Source organism: Rhea pennata, chromosome 2 (genome assembly GCF_028389875.1).
Source record: "Rhea pennata isolate bPtePen1 chromosome 2, bPtePen1.pri, whole genome shotgun sequence".
NCBI lineage: Eukaryota > Metazoa > Chordata > Aves > Rheiformes > Rheidae > Rhea > Rhea pennata.
Window position 1 is genome coordinate 32,851,196 of NC_084664.1, and position 19,445 is coordinate 32,870,640.

The following is a 19,445-nucleotide window of genomic DNA, read 5'->3' on the forward strand; positions in this document are numbered from 1 at the left end:
GATTCTAGATGACTATGTGGAGGAAGGTGAAAGACTGTCGAGGGAGGATTGAAGATTTCTTTTAATACCAAGTTGTTTAAAAATTGGATTTGGAATGTGAAACAACTTTAATATAGAAATCTTAACATGCAAACACTTCTTTGTGTTTAAATGATAAATATCTCTTCTTCAAAAATAGTAGTATCCTGGTTGCCCTAATGTTTGAGCATCCTGCTTATAAAAATTGTAGATTCCTGTTTCATTTTTCTAGGGGCAGAGGGCTTGAGGAAGAGAAATGCCTTCAGTGTGTATATATACATTTCTTATTATCTGTGCCACTGCTATGATATTATTAGCCTTGTAGGATTAATTCACGGATTAAGATTTAGACTAAAAGATAATATTAGTTTTTTATTTTGATTTTATTCTACTTTTTTTTGTTTGTTTGTTTGTTTTTTAACCCAGCTGTGACTGAGCTCAGCGGCTTGTTTGGCTATAGCATTTCAGTCCTCAGACTAATCTGCTATGTGTTGCAGGCAGTTAGGAGGGTCTGAAATGCACAAATGCTAGAGGGAGTTAGTTGAGTGAGAGGTGACTGCTTGTTCTACTAATCTGCTGATTTGTGTCTTGGGATGCTTTTGCTCCTCTGCTGCTCCCAAAGGCAGTACCAGTCTGAGGTGAATGCTTTTCTTATCTGCAAAATGAGCTATGTACTTGCCTCAGAGCATGGTGAGGTGCGACACTGCAGTTGGGTATCCAATAAAAAGAACTGGCCATGCAAGCTTCATTAGTGGTCTGCTAGCTACAGCTGATCTCCGAATGTGAACAATTGCTGAGCTTTCAACCAGCAGAAAGAAGATGATGATACATATATCTTTTTATTTTTAAATTTGAAAATGTGCTTAGTGACTAAAATATATTTAAAAGAAGACTGTGACCTGAAGGAAGAAGTTGTATATCCCATTTTTTCCAGCTCTGTCAGTTGACCTAATAAAAGTTTACATAATACAACGCTGATACCTTGCCTCTCTGGCATATGTAGTGGCAGGCATTAAAATCGGTTTAAAAGATGTGAGGGCAGAGAACTGGTATTGTAAGTGGAAGAACCTTCTGAGGCAAGAAGACATGTCACAGTTCCATATTAAATTTTTAACAATCTGGATAAAGAATTATTTGTTTAATTCTTCGTATAATTTCTATATCTATTGAATACTGCATTTTTGGCAGTAGCTGGCTCTGACCAGGATTTGTATTTATGGCACAGATATATGGGATATGAATTGTACTGGAGCACTCTATGTACTTATACACATGCAAATTTCTTTCTTTTAGTCTAGAGGAAATAGGAATCGCAAAAGTACCGGTAGGTAATAAGGAATCATTACATATCCAGAAAGTTGACAGATACCTACAGGACAAAAAGTCTACTGAAGTGTTAACAGTGCATGTTGTTTAAAGTGAGCTGACTGAGGCACCACCTGAGACCTAAATTTGTTCCCATGGAGTTAATACTGGCTAAGAAGAGAGTGGAGAAAGGTAAATTGTAGTATAAAAAGAACCTGAGCAAAACAATGCTGATTATTTTTTTTCATGAAGAAAGTAATTTAATTTACTAAATTATTTAATATTATTTAAATTACCTTCTGCTGAAGAGTTAAGATTAATTCTTAAGGAGAGAAATATAAATGTATTTTGTGGTTTCCTTAGAAGCAAAAGAAAGGAAGTGTCTGGGAACATTGAAAATGAAAAGCTTGTATAGCGCTGCTCCATTGGATTTTTGCATGTGTTGCATCTGTAAGCTACACCTTCCTCCACTAACCCATGATTGAAATTGATTGTTTAGTAATTATGTACTTGACAGCTCGATATACCATCTCCACTTCTTGATGTTGGCTTCTTAATCAGCCTCTTGTACTAGATCACCACGTTACTCTTTAGTATGTAAGTTTGGTAGGAAAAAGTATTGGTAATGCTATAAATCACTCTTCATGCAGTAAGAAGAGTGCACCTGCTCTTCCTGTGTAAGCTTTTAGATTATAATATAAAAGAAAACAGTAAGATACTTCAGATGAGGGGAGGACTTCTGAGGCAGAAGAAGAATCTATTTAAAATAGCTAAGCAAATACTAGTCATGGTGTTTGTGTTTGTACTGAGGTCCATGTATCTGTGGTACCAAGCATATATTATCTTTCAGCTTAAACACCAGAACATCTTAAACTTTCTGACAAAAATAAAATTGAAAAAGTAAAATAGTTTTCTTTTTCTCCCCCCCCCCCCTTTTAAGACAGGAGGCTGTCTTTCTGCTGGTTAGTGAATCAAGTATGCTTTTTTTTACTATGTAAATAATATGTACTTATGTGGTAACCTAAAGAGAATAATTATACTCAGATTTGTTTATAGGTGGAGCTGTGTTTCTTGTGTGCAAATAAAACTGCCTGGAGTACACATACTGAAGTACTTATACTTAAGTAAAAGCCCTGTTTGTTTGTGGGTTGGTTGGTGTGTTGCTTGTTTTGGGTTTTAATAGGTCAAATTGGAAGAGAAATGAACTTGAGCAGTTGGTAACTGAGCAGTCTGATGGCTCCTGGTGGCTTGAATCCCTGATGGGATTCAAGTAGTATGTTTCTCTGTAGGCATTTTCCCAGAGCAAAGGCGTGTTCTTTAGCTTCCCACTCAGCCATCTCGGGCTTGTCCACCATGTGGATGCCCCACAGATCTCTAAGATGGTTACTCAAATGACCAACTAGATCTTGATCAAGGCTGTGGGTCAAAGTAACAAGATTGAGAGCCTAACTATCTCTAAGATCAGGGGTGAAGTAAAAGCCTGGGAAGAAGTCACTGGTAGCCCAGAAAAGGGGCCTAATGAGTGGTTTGTTGGATGGCAAAAGAAAAGCTGATGCTGGCACTGTGGTTGTGTGCATCGTTTGAGGAAGAACTGGCACTGGGAACAGGTGGTTTCATGAGCATGTATATAGGAGTCCATGAAGCAGAATAAACCTCACAATTGCCTTAGGAGAATACAGGACCAAACCTCATGGGGATAGGTGATAAAAGCAACAAGCTAGTTAAAGCTAGGCATAGCTGTACATTTCTGGAGAATAAGATGATGTGTTTTTTTTCAGTGCAGGAAATGCTTATGAGCACTTGACAGACAGCAATGGAGCTGCTGTTGGCAACCTACTGCCACATTCCTTGGAATGATGCATTGCTTAATCCTCTGAGCTTCTAAGTGGTCTGTGGCTAAGTGGGAAAGCACTGCTTTGTGCTTTTGAAATGAGTATTGTGGGAGAGAAGGGAGCCATTGAAAGAGGGAGAGAATATGCAAGTGATGCACTAAAGATGGTGGAAGGAGTATTTGCACTTCAAGCCAATGCAGAGAAACATATCCAAGAAGGAAATGTTTCTATGTTAAGAATATTAAAGCTGGTAAAAGTAGGCCTTGTAAGATAGTTATTTAATTGCCTGAAGGCTGTGGTGGTAGTAGGAAGGAGTTTGGAGGAAGAAAGACTATCAGAACTCGAAGTATTTTGTGAGTTGGTTTGGCTTAATATTTGGGATAAAAAAGCTGCACCATGAATTGCAGAGAAAGGAGACCTGCAGCCAGAGGGTATGTAATGTCTAACCAAAAAATATTAAGAGTTGCATCTGGCAAGTTTCAGACTACATTAACACATGTTTAGACAGTTTTTTTTTTAAACCAATTCTTATTCATCTCAGTAACTAAAGCCTCTGGATTTATGTTCAGGAAGTAATATATTTAGGTTTTTTAGGAACATGTATCAACATTTCTGTTAGCAAGTGATAACAATCTAAAATTATTTAGAATGTCACAAAACACCTTTCAGTTATGTGATTGAAGACCAAAGTTATTTCGATAGTAACAGACATTCCATATGCGCACATGTTTAAAGTCAGGACTTGCTTTGCTAAGAAGCTTCAAATGTATATGGTAAGCTATTAACAGTCTGCCGGAAAAAGCAACAGGAGGTAAATCTACCTAGCTTTATCAGGAGTTTGCAGTTATATCTGTTATGACTAATGGCTTTGACTTAGGGATGTTGTTGTCTGGTCACTTTACATTAATTGAGTTGAACTAGGTACAGCTGTAGAAATAGCAGTGCCCTTCTGTGTTTCTAGCTCTGCTCATGTCTATGAACATGAAAAAATAAAGTCTTGGTTACAACATATTACACTTTCCTAAACATTTACAGAAATACTATTTTGGTGAATGCTTTGATAACCTCTCTTCTTGAAGACTTTTATTTTGAAAACATTTTAGCTATGCAACTATTTAAAGAAAAAATCAAGAAATGAAAAATGAAGTGTTTCTACAGTGAGATTATTTAGACAAAATTGATGTATCTTTTATTCTGCTATCAAATTTAACATTATATAGAAGTATGCATGTGGAATAAAATCTTCAACAGCAGTAAGAGTATGAAATTTGAAAGTAATTCCAATGGCTGCATTGCTCCCTCCCCCTTTTCATTTATCATTATTTGTTTATATGGGTTTGGGTATTTTTTTGAGGGTGAGGAGTGTTGGGTGTCTTTTGTTGGTGAGGAGGAGAGCAAGCCAGGCCAAAATGCTGCAGAATTTTCAGATGTAATTAAAGCCAAACAAACAAGCTTTTGCAGTCTGTTGGCCAGAATGGAAAGAATGGGAAGGTTTGTGTGCCACAGTGATTTCAATTGCTAATTGTATGGAGGTTTAACAGAAAACTTAGACTGTCTCTCCTTTTTCCTAATCTCTGTTTCAGATGAAAAGGAGAAATTTGAACCCACAGTCTTCAGGGATACCATTGTACAAGGTCTCAATGAAGCTGGGAGTGACCTGGAGGCTATAGCCAAGTTTCTGGATGCAGCAGGCTCACGGCTTGATTATCGCCGTTATGCTGACACACTCTTCGATATTTTGGTAGCTGGCAGCATGCTAGGTAAAATGCAGCGTATCAGTGCAGAGTTTTGAGGGTCTGCCTTATTTTGGTTAAGATACTATTTTCCTGTACAAAGTGGAAATTATAAACTGTATTATAATTCACGTATGTAGATACCTTTTGGATCTAATGTCATAGTGTTGTTTATTATTTGTAGCGCAGGACAGCCTAGGGACTCGGTTGTGCAACACATTCTGTAAATATAACAGAAAATGGATACTGCTGTGTGAACTCTTCAGTCTAAGCTGAAATAGCATATAAATGCAACAGAAAAGAAAATGAGAAAGACTAATGAGAGGAAATGAAAGAATTTATTAGCATTAGAAAGTGTGATATGGCACTCCAGATTACTAGCTATTACAAAGATCTTTTTGTAGTCATTATATCAAAGACAAGTTAAGAAGAGAACTGAAGCATAGTAAGGAGGCCTTGTGGATGCTTATGGGGACTTGCAGGTAACAGTGGCAGCATGGGAGAAAACACACCTTTTGCCTTCCTATATGTTTAGCGTAAGTTGGCATTTTTTACTGGTCACGTCAGTTTGATTCCTAGTTCCTATTTTTTGGTATTTAAGATGTAAAGATTTTTTATTTCCTAAGCTTTGAGAGAATGCAGAAAAGGAGAGCCAGTAGAAGGTTCTAAATAAAAGTTCTCAAAAAGTAATTGAGGAGAAATGTTTTTGCAGCAGTGTTTTGAATGTTTACATGGGGCTGATAAGAGTTAGAGAGGTCAGGAGGACATTCCAAGCCCTCAAACTGGTAACAAAGTGCTGCTACTTTTCCCTTTGGAAAAGATTTATGTTACTGTAGCATTTAAAGTAGTAGTTAAAACAAGTATGAGGGTATCAGTTATGTTCCAACCAATTCTTATTTGATCACACCTAGTACTCTCAAAAGCTGCTAAGGTTTCTTAGTGAGACCTAAATTTTTCTGTCCCTTAGAGATACGTTTGAGGTAATATTGCCCATATTGGTCAGCTGATCTTTCTGTCAGATGCCACTACAGCTAATTAAGCTCTGGCTTTGTCTTTTTGCCCTCTACTCTTTTATCTCCCCTGCCAGTTCTCACTGCACCTTTTGCCTCAGTAATACTAATAAAAGAATTGTTAAATTGTTAAGCATTCTTTAAATAGAATATTTTAAATAGAATATTTAGATAGAATATTTTTTTCCTTTTTTTTTAAGCTCCTGGAGGCACACGCATAGATGACAATGACAAGACCAAGATGACCAACCACTGTGTATTTTTTGCAGATGAAGATCATGATGCCATCCGAAACTATGCTCAGGTCAGGATTATTAAGGGGCCTGTTGTTGATTACTGTTTTCCATTTATGTGTGAAAAGGGATTATCATGGGACAGACTGACAGCCTTCAATGACTACTTGTAGGGAGTAATTGAAAACTGAGTTAAGCAGTAATCTGCCCTGTTTCCATCAAACCTGTAATTTTTAGTAGGAAATAAAAGGATATCTAGGATCTCGTCACAATTGGCAACTGTTTCTGTTACAGAAAGCTGTCTGTTTTATTTCAGTCAACAAATCACTACTCTCACAGAATATTTACTTTCTTATGTCTCCCTTCTCCCATCTAAGTGCACCCTGCACCTATGCTTCTCCTGCATTCATGATCATTTAGTCATATGATGGGGTTTTAAAAAAAAAAGTAAAAAAAAAAAAAAAAAAAAAAAACAGTAAGCATTTTCAGGAGTGCATACTTTTTGTAAAATAGCTATGTAAAACGATCTTCCTTTTTCCATGGCTGTAGCATGCTTTGCAAGCATTTGTGTTAGTATTTTTTTTTTTAAGGATTTTGTATTGAGTGAAGATACCTCAGCAATGCTACCTGACGGCCTCACTGTGTTGATCCACACCTAACAGCTTCCCCAGAAAGCTGCATTATCATAGGAAGGGTGCCGAGTGGAACTTTCCCGTATTTGTTAACCTTCTTCTACCTCTTCTCCTCACCCTGCCCCACCTCTGAATCCACTGATAGGCTAAAAAGAAGAGCAGAAAAAAATTTTGAGAATCGGGAACAATAAAATTCTTAAACAGTAGTAAATGCTCTTTGATTCAAGCATTACTGGTGTAAAGCAAGAATTGCAAAGCTTATTTTCTGCTTTTTCGGTTTTGAACAACCTAACAGAGGAAAATGTTTCATGGTAACTTGCCAGACAATGCAACAGATGTTTGCACAAATACTGCACTGCTGACTGCTGATTTTCTGAAAACAATGTCTTTATTAACATCTAAAATAAAACTGTGTAGCAGAAAATATGAAAGTAGGAGAAGCCACCCGTGCTACTTTTTTTTTTTTTTTTTTTTTTTTTTTTTTTTTTTTCCTATTGTGAAGATACTGAAAAACAAAGTCTCATCATGGATTAGCCAAAGACATTCTTTGAAATATTTGCTAGTGGCAGTCTTGTTCCTTTGCATTTCTGATAAAAGAGTGGCTATGATGTTTACATATTTAATGTTAGTCTGTTTATCTTTAGGTCTTCAATAAACTTATCAGGAGATACAAGTATTTGGAGAAGGCATTTGAAGAGGAAATCAAAAAGGTAATGTTGGTAGCAGTCTGCTCTTGCAGGTCAATATTTTTTACCTGATGTAATGTGATGTTTTTATTTAGCTCTGCTGGAAAACCTCTACAGTTTGCAGAGGTGGCATCTTTAATCCAAAACTTTTAGCTATATGAGAATACTTCTAGTAACATTTTATCTAGAGTAATTCTGAAATAGTGCTCCCTTTGGTTACTCTGACCAAACCCACCTTCTCTGCACTTTTCTGTGCAGGACTTCTGTATGTTTGGGAGTATGGCTCATACTATGATGAGGTGTTACTATCCTGCCAATAAAGCAGGTTTCCGGGTTGTGTGTGTTTTTTTTTTTTTTTTTGTTTGTTTTTTTTTCCATGCAACCAATGCAGATCTGCGTTGGCACTTGATACATGAGTACTAAATTGGTCTTATGCTCTTACAGAATGATTTCCAATGACAAACTTTGAATTTAAGGCCATAGATAGATGCAAGAAGAGAGTCATTATCACACTGGCAGAGTTCTCAGGGGATTTGTTTGTTATTGTTGTGGATTTTTGTAGATTTTGTTGTTGTTTTGTGATATTGAATTTTAAGGAAATAGGAGAAATCTGGGTAGAAATATTTATATCAATGATTTTAAGTTCCTACTGACAGATGTGAGTATCATCTTTCTTTCTTGTTTTTAATGGCCTGGATAAGTAATAGCATGGTGCTGTGCCATAAGTTAAAAGTGTATTTACATATTATTTAAATATTAGAGGGGAAAGTCTGGAGTGATGTCTCCACCACCTTCTGTGGCTGAATGAATTTGGCTCCTTTTTGTGCATTCTTGCTCATATAGGAAATTATTTTTGCACTTGTGACCAGAATGCCTATTAACTGAGGCTGCTTACGCAATACATCACTCTACAGACCTAAATTTACCTCTGTCCCAATGCAGATTTAATGTTCTTGCTGTTAATTACTATAATCAGTGACACAAGAAGTGCTGACTCATAGCATTCAAGTTGCAGAGTGTGTTCAGCATATTAAGCAAACGCCATGTCAATTCAAACTGCCTCCTCTTTTCTGTAACTTGTCTGGTTTTGAATCTTTTAAGTTTATAACAATTCATTTTGCATGCTAGTGACAGGATGAGACCATGGTCAATATAGAATAATTTGACTCTTGAGCTGAGGAACAAATGCCTTTTATTTGAAGATTAACCATACATTAGCTTGAGAAAAAGCACAAATCTGAAGTACAGTTTCAACTGGAGAATGGAGTCATGATACCTGAAATCTTTCTTAAAGCTTTTGAAGGCATGCTAGTCATGTCAACATGGAGCTCAGAGTGGGTTTTGTTCACCTGGCAGACTGCAAGATTCAACTTTATGTAGGTAATTTTTGTATAGTATTCAGTAGTGCTATGATATTTTTTTCTATTTTTTTTTTAAGAGGCCCTGTGAAGAACTAGGGTTCTTCTGAATCAGATCACAGTTTGCACGAGTGATCGCACAGTTACAGATACATGTTGGTCCTAGAGTGGGAATTAATTTTGGGGTTTGCTCATCCATTCCCGCTGTAGCTCTGTGCAAATTTTAGTGTGGCTCCTGAAGACCTGGCCTTTTGGTGTGGACCGTGTGCACATTCCTTAATTAGTGTAACTGTCTGCCAGTGCTGAGATGGGAGTGGGGAGAGTCCTCTGCTATCCCGTATCAGAGAACTAGAAACTAGGAAGGTGGCTGTGAAGATTTGGGCCTGTGTATAACTGGTTCTAGTTGGCATTCTCCTTCCCTTTCTCCTCCCACTGTTTTTGTTAATCTGCACTTCCAGTGGCTGTTTTCTGACCAATAAGGCTACTACTGGGTTTTTGACTATTTAATGCTTTTATCAATATGTGCGTGAGAGTAGCTGCTGGTACAAGACAGGTACATTAGCATTTCTAGTATTGTTACTGCAAGGTTTAGTAGTTCAAATGGCAGCAAACCTAGACTGCAGTTAGAAAAACAAGAAAGTGACTCCTGCATGGTATTTCACCAGTCACTGTCCCAGCAATGGAAGAGATTTTTCTAGGAAATTCAAGAGGCAGTTTAGAGCACTGGGGGGAAATTTGCTCTTCTTGCAGTCATGCTAAAAAAACAAAGCAAAATCAGCAACTTTACTCTGAGGAAACAGATGGTGTCAGTGGGACTGCTCCCTAAGGAGAGATTGTCTCAAATGACAGTGTTCATGCAAATATTTGCTTTATGTTTTCATAATTTTGTCTTTAAAGACACTATTATTGAGGCATCTTTCCCTTTTGTGCCTATTTCTGGCTTTCAGATTTTTTTTCTTGAATCTCACTTCCCAAAATTGCAAAGTGTTTTTTTTAATCTGAATTTTTAATTTTGTGCAAGACATTTCAATAGAAGATAAAGTGTTCAGTAAGTGCTTTTCTCACTTGCTAATTCTTAATATAGTCAGTTCAAGTTCATATCAGTGCTGCCCAGCGTAACTGCATAGACCTGTGGTAAATTTTTGCAATAATTTAAGTGAAATTCCTCATTCCGAATTTGTATTCATCTTTCTTACATATGTTTTTCTGTTCAGGTCAGTGGACGAAGCATGCAATATGAGCTGTTTGTATAGTGTATTTGCATGTTTAAGTAGATGTTTTTTAGTAGTCTAAGAGGTTTTATTCTCAGCGTTCTGTCAGATTTGTTTAACTAGTAAAGCATTCTGTATTGTTTCTGTTATCATCATAATTGTGATAAAGTACAAATAAGTATATTTTTGGTCTTAAATTTGTATAAATTACTGAGTTATATGAGAGTAACTGAAGTTCTGGGAGATGTTATGAGGTCCTTTGGTCATGTTCCTGTTTCTCTAATGAAAGAGAATCAAGCTGGGAATTACGAGGTATGAGGATACTAACATTCTGAGATCAAATGTGGAGTAAACAGATGCTCTAAATCAGCTAAATAAAAGATAAGAATCAGGCATCAGGTATCTGTTATGTTAGCTGCCTTCTACATTGTTGACAATTCAGCACTGTCTACAGATGTGACAAACTGTCAAACACTAAAGTAACAGATCATTTCGGGTAATGAAGGTATTAAAAGATACCATACTCTCTGTATGGATAGAATTTCTTAGTTTCCACTGATAAGTTTTCCAGATTGCAAGAGAACAGACACACTGTTATTTCTGTATGATTTTAAACGTTACAGATGTACCTTTTGTTTAGTCCTGTATATCCTTTATGCCCAGAACTTGTGTGACTTTAAAATAAAAAGAGAAAATCTTTATGGGCAAAACCAGCATGTAACAGCACATTAGGTCTGATCTTGTGCTTATTAGGCATTTTAAACGCCCACTAAAATAGGTGGGAGTTCTTTTAGATATGCTAGAAATATAACACTGAGCCGAAATTGCACATTTTATGCCTGGAAACAGTCTATATTCATAACAAATGCAGTAATACCAGTGCTTGTCTAACAGCAGGTAAGAATCAGGTTAGAACTTTGTGGGTGATTTGGTGCTATTCTGAAATAATTTGGACATTCTGTAACTTCCTGTATAGGTTTGTATTAAGCGATGACAAAAGAAAAACTCTTAAAAAATCAGGAATAAAAATCTAAAAGAAAAACTTTGAACTGAACATCTTGTTCTTTTTGATGGTTTGTTCCTTAGTGGGTTAATTAAAGGTTTCAATTCCTCCCATCGCTGTCTTGCTGTATATTAGGCTATGTTTTGCACTGCGTGAAAATATAGAATAATGTCTCTGAATGGAAGAAATTGACACATGATATATAATGTTGTTAGAGGTATTTTTCAAAATATTAATAAAACAAGTTATGCTAGTAGCACCCACAGCACTTTAGGCAGTGGGAGACATATAAAAGAGCAGCCCCTGCTACAAAGATGCTATGAAAGAGTATAGTTCAAAATCATCCTAATTAGAATTCGTTCTAAAAGACTTGCAAGAAACATGTTGCAAAGAGAAGGGAAGAACATGAGGCTGTGAACTTCATAGATAATGTGATTTCAGACCTTCCAAAGCATTTGAACAAATACAAATTTCTCAACTGAACTGATAAATGTTTGGGTGTTCTTTCCCTGTTCTCTTATTGTATTAAAGTTTGCAATCTTTTTTTTCTGTTAGAATTAATATTATGTAGAAGGTAAGTTTTTCTTGTATCATCATCATGTGCACACAGAGCATTTCTGAACAATGCTAGCATGTTACTGCTGTTCTCCTTTGATAGGTAAAGGTGTTTGTTTCTCTTAGAATTCTTTTCACCTTGGATTGCATACCTCTCATTTTATAGCTGGAATTACTAGTATTGTTGCTTTCATGACTCCAGTCTGACATGAATGGATACAACACTGTTCATGGTCTAGACACTGCTGACAAAAGCCAGTATGGGTTATAGCTCAGAAATGAATCAAGAGGCTGGTCTAATGTGTTGAAATGGTCAGTGTGACCACCTTCTAATCAAAGTCTTTATTTGTTGCTTATATAGGAACAGAAAGAGTAGGTGTTAAGTAGGTTACCCACAAATTTATGCTGCAAAACTGAAGTTATTTCATCTTTGTTAATAGTTTCAGCTTCAGTACTCGCAGTAAAGAGCAGAAGTTATAATTTAGCTTCTTTTCTCCTGCAGATCATGTTTTCGTGGAATATTATTGATAAAGCTTGCATAAAGAAAACTTGAAATACCCAAGCCTTTGACCAAATGTTTTACATTAGGTTTATATTGAAATTCTGTAAAAATGATTTCAGTCTTCTCATTAAAGGTGGCCCTTCTGTTTCTTTATCCTGCACCATTATATCACCAGCTAATTGCTACATTTGGAAATACAGCATGTCAATTGTTTCTCATCCATGTATTTAGAAATAATAATTCTATTCATTTGCATCCCAAATTTTCTTACATTTTCTGGTTGTGAGTCACTTTTGTATTTATTCTTTTAAGCTAAAACTGTGTTTTATAAGTATTTGACAGAAATAAAAGCCAAATGATTTTTCTGTGGTTGAATCATTGAGGCCTGTGTAAACTCTAACTTAAAGGTGATGTTATATAAGCACTACAATATGAATGAAAAGATTTTTTCCCCCCTCTTTGTTTGTTCACAGATAGAGAGGCATTTGTAAAACATTCTGTGTGTTTTAATAACATACATTATTCATTACTTGGATTTGTAAAATGTCACTGCATTCATAGTGAATTCAGTGGTTCAGAAGTACATTCCTACATTCCTGTCCTCACGTCTTGAGGACGTGAAAGGGCAGGCTCCTCTCAACCTGTTGAAATCAGCAAATCTGTGTTCCTCAGTAATTCGTATTAATTTCCACAGGTCTTAGGCTTTTAACAAGCACCGTTGTTTTTTGCATTTGGACAGGATAGACTTTGTCTGTAAGGCAGTAAGAGTATGGCAGAACTCCACATTTGTGTCCTTATGCAAAGTGAGGTCATAACTAACTAGTGGAATAGCACTGCATGATTCAGGACAGATTTTGACATTACTGTTAATTACAGTGGAACTTGGGGGATGGGTGGGAGCGGGACACCTGTTCATTAATATTTTCTCTGCCTGTTATTGTTGCCTGTAATTCAGATGTATCTATGTTTTTTCTTTTTTTCTCTTCTCTGACCCACAGCTTCTGCTGTTTCTTAAAGCCTTTTCTGAAACAGAACAGACAAAGTTGGCAATGCTTAGTGGGATCCTGTTAGCCAATGGGACTCTTCCTGCTACAATTTTAACAAGCCTCTTCACTGACAATATAGTCAAAGAAGGTAATTTTCTTTCTGGTCTTTCTTCCTTATTTTAACTTTAATAGGAGGTGTATTTTATACGACATCTTTTAAGTGTTGGAAGACTGTTCAGCATAAAGCAGTATTTTAAAGTATATACTGACAGCAAAAGCCAACATACGTGACAAAATCCAACAAGAAGGCAGTCAAAGTCAGAAAACAACAACAAAAAGTACCCACATAAAAAGTGTAGGTTTTGTAGAACGTACACATTTGTGTACACACACATATAACTTAGTATCTATCTGAATTATGATGACATTGTAAGGGTGAGTAGTGTAACATCGATTCCTGACATATACTTACCATTTTTCAAGAGCTGCCAGCATTTTGTGCATGTGAGTGTGAAGTGGGGCAGAACCCACTGTATACAGTGTACATATAGCCCTAGTGGATATTTCAGAAGAAAAACAAAAAAACCCAGAACCCTCTGTTTTGCCTTCATACCATTAATGATCAGTGTTAATCACTGATGCCATGAACTCTCATCTACCATACAATTGGTAATTGTTCTTCCAATCTTAGGGCATGGTGCCTTTTTGTGATGAGGTTTTGTTTTTGTTTTCGATTTATAATCATCCACTTTGAAATCTTGATTTTCCAGCTGCTTGCTTGACAGTGTCTTTTCTCTCCAGTTACTGATTACCTGGAATAATTGAAAATTCACTGCCAATGCTGTAGAGTTTTTATGAAATATATATTCTCTTTGAAAGAGCTATATATTAACTAAGTTATAGTATAACTTTATAACATGTATTCTTTCATAAGTTCTTCTACTTTCAGAAACAGAACATTCTGATTTGCAGCATGCTATTACATTTGTTTTCTAAATGCTGCAGAAGGAAAAGCCACAGCTGCAGCCTTGTTCTGTTGTCAGCCATAGCTTTCACAATGAGAATTAAACTAGGAGAAAATCCAAACAAAAGCACTAATCCATGACTTAGGATAATGGCCTAGAATGTTTTTAACTAAAAACAAGTTTTCATTTATAGGAACACAAGAGGCATCTGAACTTGTTTTTTAAAACTGAAGTAACTTGTTATATTTTAAACTAAAGATTTAAGAATACAAGTGTTAGGTAAAAATCCTTGGAAAAAAAAGCCATTTGCATTGTGAACTTGTGTTTTTAGGAGCTCTAAATGTTTGTCAGAAGTTCCCTTATGCCTTTGGTTCTCAGTTTATATTTACCAAAAATGTACTTGTGTCAGCCGTTGGGAAAAGGTTGTTCAATCAGTGTTTTTGAATAGACTTTTTTAGGGAAAAAGAATTAAACATATGATGATAAATGAAAAATAAAGACTAGATCAAGGCTTACAAAACCTAAATTGTGCAAAAATAAATGCAATGCATTTCTTTGATTTATTAAAAAAAGATGTGTGAGTAGGTGAGGTTAAATGTTTGTGAAACACAGGAAGAAACAGTTATGTGAGCTAAAGGAGTTGTTGATCAGAATGAGAATTACAACACTGGCAAAGAATTGGCTAGAAGGGAGGTTAGGGTAGACTGTGCTAATAGGAGATCCATCAAGTTTGAGAGATGTTACCAATAACTGAACTCATTTTAGGATTGCCCTTTTTCAGTGTTGTCCTTACTTTTAGTGTGAAGTGTAATGGGAAAAATGCCTTTGGAGGGTGTCTAATATATTTCTAGAAGAGACGCAAGTGTCTCTTCTAGAAGACACTGTTGGCATCTTATCAGGGTTAAATATAACCTTATTGTCATCCATGTTCAAAACTAGAGCAAATGCAAAGAACAACTAATGGGGATAATCAATAAAATGAGTGATTAAAATCCTTTCAGCCCTATTTGCAGAAAGCAGAAAACCAAAAAAAGAACTGTTTTCAGAAAAGGACATTGGCAGTACACAAATAGAATAGAATAAGAACTGGCCAATAGTGTTTTCAAACTTCCTTATAATTTACAGCTCAAATACATGTGAAGGGTAGTGAAGCTCTGGAGCAACCTTTCTCTAATAATGGTAGTGGCACATAATCTCACTTAAAGATATAATTTGAGAAAAGATTTAGAGATAGGTTGTTGGGACAGTACTTGGTGACACAAACAGTTCCATTTAATTTTGGTAGCTATTTCAGTGATCTGAAAGAAAGCACTTTTTGTTGCTGGTGTGCTTTTTTGCAATTGGTCAGCCTTTTTGCTATTTTATGTTTGCTTTCCTAAGGAAGTAGCATGTGGCCTAACAAGCTGCTGTGTGGTTTTTACTGTTGTCTAATAAAAGATGTGTTTCAAGCCAAACTGTGATATGTGTGCTAGCAGGCAGTGCTGAAATAAAAGTTATGATGGTGATGCAGTGGAAAGATTTTGTTTGTATTTCCACTGCCTCCCATATGAAGGCTTTATATTTTCACAGCTATTCTCACTTATTTTGCAGAACATATGGACTATGGATAGCTAGCTATAAATGCCTCTGGCATCTTTATACAGTACAACCAAACTGGAATGCATATGAACATTTTTCATATGCTGAACTATGTTTTTGTATTCAGAATTATAGGTATACATTATTATTAGGTCCCCTGTTAGTTGAAAAAGGTTTGTCACTATTGAGTAGTTGGCTCATGTTTATTTATGACTTCTACATCATGCTGATTTTATTTGGAAGATGACATACAATATGTAAAACAAGCTATAGTACTATTTTTAGCCCTCTCTTCTATGGCATTGTGCATTTCTAGTTTCATATAGTAGAATCATAGAATTGATAAGGTTGGAAGGGACCTCTGGAGATCATCTAGTCCAACCCTCAAATGAGTGACCCATACAGCGATCAAACCCACAACCTTGGCATTATTAGCACCATGCTCTAACCAATTGAGCTAAACCTAGTACTTCTCTAAGAATCATACCTTAGCTCTACATTCTTGAAATAAGGTTGGCAAAACTGTCATAATAGTCAGGATTTCTAATGAACGTTGTTAAAGTTTACACTGCTTGGGGAATGATGTCTTCCTTTTTTTGTTTGGTGACTCACTTAATCAATGTATCCTAGAAATAGAAAGAATGGATCCCTGTAAAGTGGCTGAGAATGACTAAGCTAGCTCCTAGTGGTCAGTCCCCTCAAGCTCCTAGAGTTTTAGGACTGTTTGGAGGTGAAACAAAAAACCATGCTGATTGGCAGTAGCACAGAATACCATTGTCATTATTGCCATCCTCAGTATTACTGCAAATATTGGTATTAATGTAGTATGGAGAAGCATTGACTGGCCTCTATAGGAAAGCACTTTGACCAGGAAGAGATGCATGTCCAGCTGCCGGACAGCACTGCAGGGCCCTGCGCTTGCTACTTGTGTCTGAGTAGCAGAAGGAAAGCAGTTGTGCTACTCTAGGAAAGTGTGTTGGATGGAAAGGGATGTAGAACTTGGGGTTTTTACCTCCCTTGGTAAACCTATGACTAACTGAAGTTCTTCCCCTTGAAATAGTGTTGCATAGTCCTAGTTGCATTGTCTTACCAGCTACTAAACACCTCCTAGAAGGAAGTGGTACAGTCAGTAACCTTAAAGTTTAGTAAGTCCAGGACTTATTAAAAAGCCCTTTGAATTAGATAAGTCTTTCAGTTCTTATTCCTGACTAGTCTTTATTTCCTGCCTTCACTTTCTAACTGATTTAACTCAGAATTTTCTGTTTTGCATTTGTCACAGACTGTGAATTGCGGTGGAAGGTAAAAACAATTTCAGGAAAAGGAGAAAGGGAGATTTGTGAACACTTGAATGTAGAGGGGTGAAACAGAAAGAGAAGGTTTTCAAACAATCTGACATACTTTAGAAAGTTAATACTGCATTAAGGAAAATAATGTACACTTCAGCTCTACATGTTTGTTCCTGTGGTCATAAAATTTATTCTCATTCCATATAAAATTCTTGTAACCCTGTTGAAAATTGCTGAAGCATGTTTTTTGTTCTTTTCAAACAGGGATTGCAGCTTCTTTTGCTGTAAAGCTTTTTAAAGCATGGATGGCAGAGAAAGATGCCAATTCTGTTACCTCTGCTTTAAGAAAAGCCAACCTAGATAAAAGATTGCTAGTAAGTACTATGTATTTTAAAAAATTCTTGTCTCTCCTTGAGGAAGGGAAGAAAATAAAATTCAGATAGTTGTTTCTTGTAAGCATGTTAACTCCCTCTCAGGCTCCCTTAGCATTTTTTAAAAAATATTTTGAATAATGGCAGTATTATTATGGCTGTAGCATTGATACAGGTTTAGGAGAATTAAATATCATGGGTTTTTTTCCATTCTGTCTTTATTTTTCTGTAGTTAAATGCCTTCTGAAAGGCATTTATAAGAGGCTCAGAAATTAATTAAACTTTTATTCTCTGAGAGCTGCTAATAAAGTACACATCACCAGCAACTGTGTGTAAAGGCTTTTATTTTTTTGAAATATTTTACCTCTGTATATATTAAATATAAAGGGTTTGTGTAATCACAGATGATCAGAATGTAGCTTTCTGATGCAAAAGTGTTAAAATAGAATAGACATAGCACAATAAGCTAAATTTTCCTACAGCAGTGGCCTTCTGGGTGGGATATATGGTCTTATGGTGATGGCAGCAGAGCTACTAGGAGCAATGCAGGAAAGCTTTCAACCTTTTTACTCAAACCAGTGTCTTGGGATTGTAGCAATGGCCTGAGGTATTTAATGTATGTTTGAATATGCAGTAATATGTTGAGTGCCTTTTACTCCTAGTGTCTTTCTGAAAGTCTGAGGATCAATATATCTTTCTTTTAATTCTTAAAAGGACTACTGTGATAATCCAATACAACGTGCTCTATAGCACCACCCAGAGAGTTTCACCAGTATTTTCTATTTCTGCCTTAATTTATATTTAGACAAGTCTTTCAAAAACAGAACATCCTTCTGCGTCCCTTCATCTCTTCAATTCATATGATTTTTAAGAGTCCAAATGATAAACAATTTGCCACATAGCTGGGAAACTGGCTAATTATGCTGTTTGTTAGAGAGGAAAAATAAAAGCCAACTGTATCCTATTTCTATTTCAAATTTTACTGACTAAAGCTTTCAGCTGTTTACTCTCATTATGCCACTTATTAAAAAGCTATCAAATATCAGATGATGTTGCCTAGCATAGATGCCTTGATGAAAGTTTCATCTTGACTGAAGGACTGCAGTTTTTGTTTTACATATATATTAAGAGAGGCTATCCAGACCACAGATCATTCCTTTAGACACTAAGAATTGGCTTATAAGCAAATACCATTAAATCCTTGTCAAATTGGGATATCAGTTGTAGCAATTTAAGAATCGTTTTATCTTTTCTCAGTAGTTAGACTTTTCATAAATCAGATTTACAATGTCTTTGAATTAGAAGGCGTAAAGTCTCACATGCTTAAATGAGGTAAAGCTAACAGTTTACATAACAAATTTTGAGCCTTTATTACAAAAAAGTTGAGCCTTTATTACAAAAAAAAAAAAAAAATTGTTCAATAGACCAAATTTTTTAGAGTAGTGATATTAAGCCAGGGTGCCAATTGTGTATTGCTGGTATTTTAAGAGGTAAATGTAGATGCAGTTGAAGGGCGTATAAATGTGGTCAGCGTGTAGTAGCTTTACCATCTGCTAGAAGACTCCTGGAATTTGGAAAAGGTATAATGCCTCCAAGAGTTGTTTTGAGTGACATCTTAACTTCACAACTATTAATAAATATATGCACTTAATGTAGAGAGGGTGTTAGGTCTTTTGCATAACTGCATATTCATTTCCCCTCCTGCTTCAATGAAATGCAACAATATGAATGAAGTGTTGACTTTTCCATTATTAATACAAACATTGACTTTTTTTTTTTTTTAAGTGCAGTAACAGTTGACTCATGGAGTTCATTCTTAAAAAAATATAAATACACCTTCTGCTCTATTAAGTAAGAATAATTAGCTATTTATCTAACAAAGAGCATTACTATCTTTTAGGAACTATTTCCAGCCAACCGGCAGAATGTCGATCATTTTGCCAAGTATTTTACTGATGCAGGTCTAAAAGAGCTCTCGGATTTCCTTAGAGTTCAGCAGTCACTGGGGACACGTAAAGAACTTCAAAAAGAACTACAAGAACGTCTCTCTCAGGAATGCCCAATTAAAGAGGTAAAGAGTGTTTTTAAAAAAATTTTTGTTTATATAATCATAGCCAAAGACTTGAATAAACAGTAGGTACAGAGGATCAGGTGCCTTACAGGTTTCCTGTTTTTTTTTAA

The 19,445-nt window shown here is 35.9% G+C and overlaps 1 protein-coding gene across 1 annotated transcript in view; it reads left to right on the plus strand.

Moving 5' to 3' along the window:
- The window catches only part of BZW2 (basic leucine zipper and W2 domains 2), a 58,781-nt gene that overhangs the window by 25,442 nt on the left and 13,894 nt on the right, over positions 1-19,445 (plus strand). Inside the window, exons 3-8 of the mRNA XM_062569192.1 lie at positions 4,739-4,915; positions 6,099-6,202; positions 7,408-7,473; positions 13,077-13,212; positions 17,158-17,267; positions 19,165-19,335. Of these exons, the coding sequence (XP_062425176.1) occupies positions 4,739-4,915; positions 6,099-6,202; positions 7,408-7,473; positions 13,077-13,212; positions 17,158-17,267; positions 19,165-19,335 (764 nt within the window). The remainder of the gene's footprint in view (positions 1-4,738; positions 4,916-6,098; positions 6,203-7,407; positions 7,474-13,076; positions 13,213-17,157; positions 17,268-19,164; positions 19,336-19,445) is intronic.